General features: G+C 39.7%; 1 protein-coding gene across 2 annotated transcripts; it reads left to right on the forward strand.

The window, feature by feature from the left end:
- Window positions 1–100: 100 nt before the first annotated feature.
- LOC135094906 (SOSS complex subunit B2-like) lies at window positions 101–6,086 on the forward strand. Of its 2 annotated transcripts, none has more exons than XM_063995415.1 (5): window positions 101–212; window positions 1,287–1,375; window positions 1,973–2,082; window positions 2,673–2,773; window positions 3,403–6,086. In XM_063995415.1, the coding sequence occupies exons 2-5, from the start codon at window positions 1,294–1,296 to the stop codon at window positions 3,809–3,811; spliced, it is 702 nt and encodes a 233-aa protein (XP_063851485.1). In that variant the 5' UTR covers window positions 101–212; window positions 1,287–1,293; the 3' UTR covers window positions 3,812–6,086. The 2 variants fall into 2 exon arrangements, with proteins under 2 accessions (XP_063851485.1, XP_063851484.1); XM_063995414.1 differs by lacking the exon at window positions 101–212 and adding an exon at window positions 592–732.
- Window positions 6,087–9,508: the final 3,422 nt, after the last annotated feature.

Here is a 9,508-nt window from a genome sequence, read left to right on the forward strand (position 1 = left end):
GTGACCCAAATTCATGTCCAGCCTCTGCTGCTCACCACGTTCTCAATATCCCTGCCACGGGAGTACCGCCCACATTTAAATCCTCCTCCCATTTAAATCCCCCTGGCGGCGAGGCGAGGAGCGAGGCACAGAGGTTCCCGCCTCCGTGTCTGGTCCTGCCTGCTGCTGCTGCCGCTGCTGCCCGCCTGAGCCAATGTACACGGCAAGATAAGGTGCACCTCTCATCTTCTTCCCTATTATTACGCCGACCTGTATATCCTAGAGGGCTCTGCTACGACTACTCGGGAAGGGTGGGGGCTTGTCTAGTCTTTCCCTTCACCAGAGCGTCAGAGAGCAAAGGGGAGCGTAAGAAATGAGGTGGAGAAGAGAGGAGTCTGAGAGATGGTGGCCCACCCTAAGCAGCCATGCAGCGGTGCTGTTGTCGACCTTCCTCCTTTATTTTGACGTGTGCTTGTCTCCTCTGCTAAAGCAACAGGGAGGGGCTAAACATTCCTGAGGAATCCTGAGGTGTTGCACGGGTGATGAGTGCTGAGGAGGTGACAATATGGGGAGTTGTTTTGGTGGTGGAAGTGGAGACGTGGCAACATGGCGGGTGCAGTGTTGCCGCGTGGTTTGTTTACGTGAGTGCAGTGTTGCCGCGTCTCCCAGTTGGTTGTCAATTTTTCCTTCTTAAAAGTTATATTCAGATATCGCAGTGATGATGACCTCGTCCGGGGAAGCCACGGGTCTGGAGTGAGTGGTGGGGGGGCAGAGAACGCCGTGGTGTACAAGCATTCAATATTTCCTCCATTATTGGACAGGAGAAGAGAAAACACTGTATTAACTAATCTGTCACTTATTCTTCAGCTGTCATTATCTCAGCCTTTCTTTATATTATAATGTGTTTTCCGACTTATCTTTGGTGTTTTTAATTCTGTCTTCGTCTTTAAGGAAGAAAACATTGCAATGCTGTTTGTTTATTTTCTTGTGCATTGTTTTGATATTTGATGTGATTCGCTCTTGGATTTAACTTGTGCTTAGTTTTATTGTCTCCTATTGTAACTAAGAGAGAGAGAGAGAGAGAGAGAGAGAGAGAGTGTGTGTGTGTGTGTGTGTGTGTGTGTTTCCTGTCAGTTATCAGGTTAGGTTAAAGATAAGTTTGCTTGGTAATACAATCTCTCTCTCTCTCTCTCATCCACTGACACATCTCTCACAAAACACCCTTGAAACCCCACAACTTTCACTCAATTCTGTTAATTCATCTCATCCACCTCTCTCTCTCACCCGCCTCTCCCTCTCCCCCACAGAGCCAGCATGGATGTGCAGTTTACCCTCATCCGGGAGCTTAAGCCGGGCATGAAGAATCTCAGGCTTGTTTTCATTGTGCTGGAAATCGGTGAGAGAGAGGAGTGTTTTTTTTTTTATTTTGTGTGTGTGTGTGTTTTTTCTCCTCTTTATTTTTCTTCTTCTTTTCTTGTTCTTGTTCTTCTTGTTCTTGTTCTTGTTCTTCTTGTTCTTGTTCTTCTTTTTCTTCTTGTTCTTGTTCTTCTTGTTCTTCTTGTTCTTCTTCTTGTTCTTGTTCTTCTTGTTCTTCTTCTTCTCTTCTTCTTCTTATTATTATTATTATTATTATTATTTTCTTCTCTTTCTTCTTCTTCTTCTTCTTCTTCTTCTTCTTCTTCTTATTATTATTATTATTATTATTATTATTATTGTTATTATTATTTTCTTCTTCTTCTTCTTCTTCTTCATCTTCTTCTTCTTTCATCTTATTCTCTCCATTCTTCCTTCTTGTTCTTCTTTTTGTTCTTCTTGTTCTTCTTCTTCTTATTTATTTTCTTCTAATTTCTTCCTCATCTTATTCTCTCCATTCCTCTTCCTCTCATTCTTCTCTGCTGTATAACTTCTTTTCCTCCTCCTTTGCTCCTCCTCCTCCACCACCACCACCACCACCACCACCATCATCCTTCTCCTCCTTCTGTGCCTCCTTCAGGAAGACCCAACGTGACAAAGGAGAACCACGAGGTGCGGTCTGTCAAGGTGGCTGACCGGTCGGGCTGCATTAACATATCACTGTGGGATGAACCGGGTCAGCTTCTGCAGGTGGGTCCTCTGGTGGCTGGCTGGGGGTCTGGTGAGTCTTGGCTTGAGTCTTTATGGTAGGGTTCTCTCTTTGGCTGGATAGGTCTGGGTTTTCAATAATGGTTCTTTTTTTTTATTGGTTCTTGTAAGTGTTGGGTTAAGAGAAGACGTGCACTTGGTGTCTTCAGGATTAAGTGTTATTTTGTGTTAGTCTTAAGGAAATGGTGTTAAATTCGTCTTTTTTTTTCTCTCTTTTTTGCTTGCTTTTTTTCTTTGTTTCTCTCAGCCTCCACTAAATATCTTAGGAATTAGCTATCGTGTTGTGTGTTAGTCTGGGGTAAATAGTGTTGAAATTGTCGCTTTTCTCTCTCTCTCTCTCTCTCTCTCTCTCTCTCTCTGGTGGGATCTGAGATGAAGTAATGTGAGAAAAATGTTGAAAATTGATTCTTTTGTATTAGTGGTTGAGGAAATGGTGTTTAAACGCTCTCTCTCTCTCTCTCTCTCTCTCTCTCTCTCTCTCTCTCTCTCTCTCTCTCTCTCTCTCTCTCTCTCTCTCTCTCTCTCTCTCTCTCTCTCTCTCTCTCTCTCTCTCTCTCTCTCTTGCCTTTCAGCCTGGGGACATCTGCAGTCTGAACAAAGGTTACGTCAGTGTGTGGAAGAACTGTCTCACTCTCTATGTGGCAAAGGGAGGAGAGCTACAGAAAGTCAGCGAGTGAGTACCAAGTTCCTCCTCCTCCTCCTCCTCCTCCTCCTCCTCCTCCTCCTCCTCCTCTTCCTCTTCCTCCTCCTGTATCTCCTCTCTAAGTCTCCTCTTTTTTTTCTATTTCAATTTTTTCTTCTCTTCTTTTTTCATCTTCATTCTCTGTTTTGTATTTTTTTGTTTTGTATTCTTTTTTTCTTGTATTATTTCATTGTTTTCTTTCTTTTTTGTCTTTTTCCATCTTTTCTGTTTTTTTTTTTCACTTCGTCTTCTTTTCATTAATTTTTTTTTTCTATTTTCATTCTCTTCCTCCTTCTCTTAAGTTATGTGTTTCTTATTCATTTTTCCTTTTCCTTTTTCATGATCCTAACCTTTTAATTATTTTTAGTCTTCTTTCTCTTCCTCCTTCTAAATCTTGTCTTTCCCATTCATATCATTATTTTTTATCCTCCTTCTCCTCCTCCTCCTCTTCCTCCTCTGTGTTGCCTCATTCTTTCCCTCCCTTACACCTCCCCAGCCACTCAGACTGACACCCTCCCTTGCTTGCTTGCTCGTCCTCCTCCTCCTCCTCCTACTACTACATGTTGCCTCACTGTGTCCCTCTCCACTGCCCAGCCACAGACACACCTCTCCCCACACAGGTTCTGTATGCAGTTCTCGGAGCAGCCCAACATGTCTGAACCTAACCCAGAACTGGTGCCGCTGAGCAAAGGAACCTGCGGGCCGGGCGGGGGCGGAGACCAGGGCAGCGGCGGGGGGAACCGTGGGGGGTCTCAAGGTGGGGGTAACTCAGGCAGTGGCCCCCTTGGTGACACCTCCCGGGACCCCAGATTATTCAAGCCCAACAGTAATGGTGGCAACACAGATCCCAGGGGCGGAAAGGGTGGTGGTGGCGGTGGTGGCGGTGGCGGTGGTGGTGGTGGTAGCGGCGGCGGCGGGGGTGGTGTGACAGCCTCTAACGGACACCACAATACCAGCAGCAGCCGCCACACCAACTCATCCACCAAGAGCCGCAGCCACGGGCCAGGCAAGTCATCGGCCAAGAGGTAATGTTTGGTGACGCATTGACTGACCCGAGTGTTTTAGTCTATTTAAAAGAGGATGTGTTGGCCGACCGCCCCCACCCCTCCCAGGCATAATGTTTGTATGTACGTCCGCACTTGATGCAAATGACAGTTTTAACCTTGGCGAGTGGTCTGCCCGTCATGTGGCGTGGCCCGCTGCCCTGGCGATGCTGTACCCGGTGGTGGTGCCGGCATTGTGTGCAGATTGAAATATACATGTGATACGTTTATATGCATCATTTCATTCATCACCAAGGCCATGCTAGACTTAATGAAGGAATGGGTGTGCTGCTGCATTTGTGTGACTTGCAACAGAGCCCATTAATCTATCACCAGCCTTGTTAATCTATCAAGAGAATCATGAAAATATCCTTGAAAAACCCCAACAACTTTCAACAGAACCCACTAAACTATCACTACCCTTGTTAAACTGTCACTAGAATCAGGACAACACCCTTGAAAACCCCAATAACTTCCAAAAAAACAACAAACAACACTAGAATAATGACACCCTTAAAAACCCCAATAACTTCCAAAAAAAAACAATAAACTAACACTAGAATAATGACATCACCCTTGAAAACCCCCCAAAAAAACATTAAACCAGCACTAGAATCATCAGAACTTCCTTGAAAATCCCAATAACTTAAAAAAAATAAATAGATAGATAAACTAACACTAGAATCATGATAACATCCTTGAAAACCCCAATAAGTTCCATGAGAGCCAGTTAAAACTACTGCTAGGCTTGAAAACTCCCCTGAAATCTTATCAAGACTTAATGTTGTCTTATCATCTTCGCATCAGGGCACTTTAAACTAATGTGACTGGTCCTTCAGGTTTCCCCCATGTTCCTTTAGGTTTCCCTCATGTTCCTTTAGGTTTGCCCCCACTCCTGAACCTTATATTGATATTGTGTGTACATTTTATATCAATTTCTTTTCCCTTAGCCCGTCGTCAACATGTAAAGAGAAGAAAATAGATTAATGACAAACGGACGTATTGAAAAGAAAAGTGTAGATGATGTAAATAACAAACGTAGATATTATTACAAGTTTTTTTTCTTTCTTTATTTTTTTTTATATATATGTACAGTGTGTGGAATGACTACAGTCGATGTATGGCCAAGTTTGGGTGTTTTTAATGCAACTCTGTCATTGTGAGGCTCATGTTTTCATTTATTTATTCATTCATTTATTTTTTTAACATTACAGTACAAGAGGAGTTCATTGTAATCACGTAATTTTAGATCGTATTAAAATCTTAAATCTCGAAGCCACGTAAACAAATCTTGTCTTCGGTACAGAGTTTATGTTTTAAAAGAGTACAATATTTTTCTCCTATATCCTGCATATGAAGTGTAAAGAAGATGTTTACATTTTTAAAAGATTGCAATATTTTCCTGTGTCATGTTTATGATGTGTAGAGTTTATGTTTTAAAAGATTACAATACTTTTCTTCTATATCCTGCATATGAAGTGTGGAGATAATGTTTACGTTTTTAAAAGATTACAATATTTTCCTGTGTCGCGTTTTTGATGTGTAGAGAAGTTTACGTTTTAAAAGATTACAATATTTTTTCCATATTGTGTATAGTGTAGAGAAGTTTACGTTTTAAAAGACTACAATATTTTTTCCATACTTTGTTTAGTATAGAGAAGTTTATGTCTTAAAAGATTACAATATTTTTTCCTTTATCGTGTTTTTTTGAAATGTAGAGGAGTTCACGTTTTTACAATATTACTATCTTTTTAACTTTAATCCTGTGTGGAGCAAAAAGGTTTATACTTTGTGATTCCAACACTTTTTATACAAACTTTTCAGAAGGGAAGGAGGAAAAGGTTTATATTGGTCTGGCCTTATATTGGTCTGGTTTATATTGGTCTGGCATTTTCCCTTTATGATGATATAGCTTTTGTCAGTGTAGGAAAGAGAGAGACAGTTCATATTATAGATAACTCAATATTTTCATTAACATTTCATAATTTTTTGAAGAGAGATAGAGAAAAGTTTTTCTTTCTCAAGATTTCAAAACTTTCCATAAACTTTTTACAAATAGTGGAGAGGAAAATGGTTTATATTTTAGAAAGACAAAATTTTTCCCTAAAACTACATGCATTGTGTCTTGCTTCTTAAGATTGTTCAAATATTTTCCCAAAAACTACAAATATCTTGTTTTTTTTTTAGATTTCCCCAAAAGCTACAAACCACCGTACATTTTAAGGTTGTACGAAAACTTTCTCAAAAAGCTACAAACCTCATATTGTTTTCCTTAACACCACTCAAAAAATTCCTAAGGAAAAAACTACAGACGTCAACTTTTGTTCATTTTAAGATGCCTCAAATGAAGCCCCCCAAAAAATATGAATGTCAACTCACTTTTTCCTTAGATCTATAAATGTCTCACTTTTTTCATCATAAAAACTGAAAAAAAAAAAAACATAAATGCCTTATTTTTTTAAGATCAAACAAAAACAAAAAAAAACATACGAATGTCTTGTTTTTCTTTGTTTGTTTTTTTAAGATAGCATGAAAAGAACAACAAGCTGAATGTTAACTATTTAAGACCCCACAAAAAACTTCCCTGAAAAAACTCTATGCTGAGTGTTGGCTTGTAAGATTGTCAGTGGGTGTTTTGTACTGCTTTCCGAACGCTACAAGACAAGTTCACCGCCAGGACAAGACAACGCCAACCCCTCAGTGCGCTCCTGGAAGACTTATGCTCATAACGCGTCAAGAAAACAACAAACACGCAGTCGCCACTTAAACCCACAACTCTTTCTCTTTCTGTGTTTTGAAATGCTTTGTTCTCTCACTGGGACTGCTTTCAAGGGCCACAGGGATAATGTGTCAGCTTCCCGTGGGTGTTTTTTCCCCTGTTGATGGTCTAGGGTCTGTTAAACTCACTAGCATCATGAAAACTCCAAAAGATTTATATTTAGAGTTTGTTAAAAAGTGTGGAATCCTAGTTAAACTGTCACCAGAATCATGAAAAATCCTTGAATACCTTAATAACTCCCAGTAGATGCTGTTAAACTGTTGAATCCTTGTGAAGCTATCACAGGAATCATGAAAACACCCTTGAAAACCTTAATAACATCCACTAGAGTCTGTTGAAGGTACTGAATTCTAGTTAAACTGTGCCCAGAATCATGAGAAGATCCTTGAAAACCTTAATAACATCCACTAGAATCTGTTTAAGGTACTGAATCCTGGTTAAACTGTCTCTAGAATCATGAAAGCACCCTTGAAAACCTTAATAACACCCACTAGAGTCTATTTAAGGTACTGAATTCTAGTTAAACTGCCCCTAGAATCATGAAAACACCCTTAAAAACCTTAATAACATTCACTGGGGCCTGTTCACTTAATACAAAGCACCAAAGCATTTCATAACACAGCCATTTGTTGTCACGGTGCCATCCTGCCGCAGAGAACACAAGGCGGCTATCTCTCCTAACATAATGCTTCTTCCTGCTACAGACAGACGGATGGACAGACACTCCGAGGGTCCATGCTAGTGCTGTCATTGCAAGGGTGTACAGGGAGTCCTTGGTTCACAACGCTGGCAGTGCTTGTTCCGTTACATTCCATTTGATTTATTTTTTGGTATTTATTTATTTCAGTATTTTTTTTATTTACTGTATTTACATGTTTTTTTTTTTTACAGATACCATTATATTTTTATGCCCCAGATGAGTTAAAAGTACTATATAGCATTAGCACTGCAGGTTCTTACTGAGGCTGGTTCACACCTCACCAGGAGAACCGGTTTACGGTGTGGTGTAGGAACGGAACTCTGTTGTAAAACGAGGACCCCCAGTAGTTAAGCATTGTTAAGTCCACTCTTCCCATCCCTCCTGTCCTTCCCGTTCCTTGTGTTGACTCCCTCAGGTCAGTGTCCAGTAATGCTCAGGGCAGTGACACAAGTTTCTTCCCCAATTAAGGTTGTGTTATGTTGTGTTTGAGTTTATTTGTATGAAATTTATTGCTTTTTATTTGTTTTTCAGTTTTTATTTATTTATTTATTTTTTTTTGTTCAGGATTTTTTTTGTGTTTCATGTTTTTCGTTGTTTTCCTTGGATTTCTAAATGTTCAGGTTTTTTATAATGTGTCCTCAAGTTTACCTTTCCTCCATTTCAGTATTTCCACAGACTTTTGGTGTTTCTTCAGATATTTCAGTGTTTCACCAGATAGTTTGCTTCCTCAGATTTTTCTTCCTTCAGATTTTTCTTGTTAACTTCAAATTTTCTTTATTTTTCTGTTTTCTTACTATGACCTCAGCTTTTCTTTGTTTTCTGTTGATATTATTTCAGATTTTTCTTGTTTCCTGATGATATAACTTCAGATCTTCCTTGTTTTCTGTTATAACTTCAGATTTTCCTTGTTTTCTGATGGTATACCTGCAGATTATTTCATATTTCCATCAGTCCACCTCCAGAAATTCCATAATATCAGGATAACCCACATAACTTCAGATTTTCCTTGTTTTCTGATGGTATAGCTCCAGATAATTCCTCCTCTCCATCATTACACCTCCAGACTTTTCTTAGTACCAGGACAACCCACATAAACTCTTCTCTAAGGAGTGCCAGAAATACCTAAGCTGACCTTGGGGGAGGTAATGCTAACACAGAGCAACGGGACACTCATGCTGGCGGGATTCCACTCTAGGGTGCTTCTAGGGTGATTAAATTCATCTGTTTGTCTCCTAATTTAGCGGTAACATCTCCTGCCTCTATAGTACAGCCTTGGTCAAAAGTGGTTGTCTGTATACAGTAGAGTTGAGTAATCTGACTTGTTTAATGGTGAAATTATTTTTTGTATTAATTTCTTTTGTTGTCTTTTGTTACTTCTTCAAGAGATGACTTTAAGGTACTGAATCCTGGTTAGACTGTCCCTGCAATCATGAAAACACCCTTGAAAACCCACTAGTCTGTTTAAGGTACTGAATCCTGGTTAAACTGTCACCTACAATCATGAAAACACCCTTGAAAACTTTAATAATATCAACTAGAGTTTGTTTAAGATACTGAATCCTGGTTAAACTGTCCCTAGAATCATGAAAACACCCTTGAAAACCTTAATAACATCCACTAGAATCTGTTTAAGGTACTGAATCCTAGTTAAACTGTCCCTGTCATGAAAACATCCTTGAAAACCTTGATAACATCCACTGGGGCCTGCTCAGTTGATACAAGGTGCCAAAACATTCATCAAATTATTAAAGAGTCAAGTAATTTTTTTGTGTTCACTTCTATTGTTTTTGTCATTTGCTCAAAGCCCAAGTGCAACGTATTCACAATTGTTTTATGTCTGTGTTGAGTTCTTTAAAAGTCAAGAGATTTTTTGTATTCACTTGTTCGGTCTTTGTCAATTACTCAAAACTTAAGTGCAACGTATTCACTGTTGTTTTGTGTGTGTCAAGTTCTTTAAAAGTCAAGCAGTCTTTTGTATCACTTGTGTTGTTTGTCAGTTGTTCAAGAGTCAAGTTGTCCATGTTTACTTTTGTTTCGTCCCTCAGTGGTTCAGGATTTAAATAACCTTCCATATGCATGCTTTCACATCCTCCCTGCATCTCCTCACTCCACCATCACAGGGTGTAGAGACAGAGGGAGAGTCTATATAGGAAAGACTACAGAACGTAACACACTTTTGACCACGAATGTACTCTGGGTTACTG

Source organism: Scylla paramamosain, chromosome 47 (assembly GCF_035594125.1).
Source record: "Scylla paramamosain isolate STU-SP2022 chromosome 47, ASM3559412v1, whole genome shotgun sequence".
Lineage (NCBI taxonomy): Eukaryota > Metazoa > Arthropoda > Malacostraca > Decapoda > Portunidae > Scylla > Scylla paramamosain.

Bases quoted from the DNA above. Each gene is read 5' to 3' on its own strand.
- LOC135094906 (XM_063995414.1), top strand. From the start codon at position 698: ATGATGACCTCGTCCGGGGAAGCCACGGGTCTGGA. The intron at 1,376-1,972 runs GTGAGAGAGAGG...TGCCTCCTTCAG, and splicing joins TTTCATTGTGCTGGAAATCG to GAAGACCCAACGTGACAAAG. The intron at 2,083-2,672 runs GTGGGTCCTCTG...CTTGCCTTTCAG, and splicing joins AACCGGGTCAGCTTCTGCAG to CCTGGGGACATCTGCAGTCT.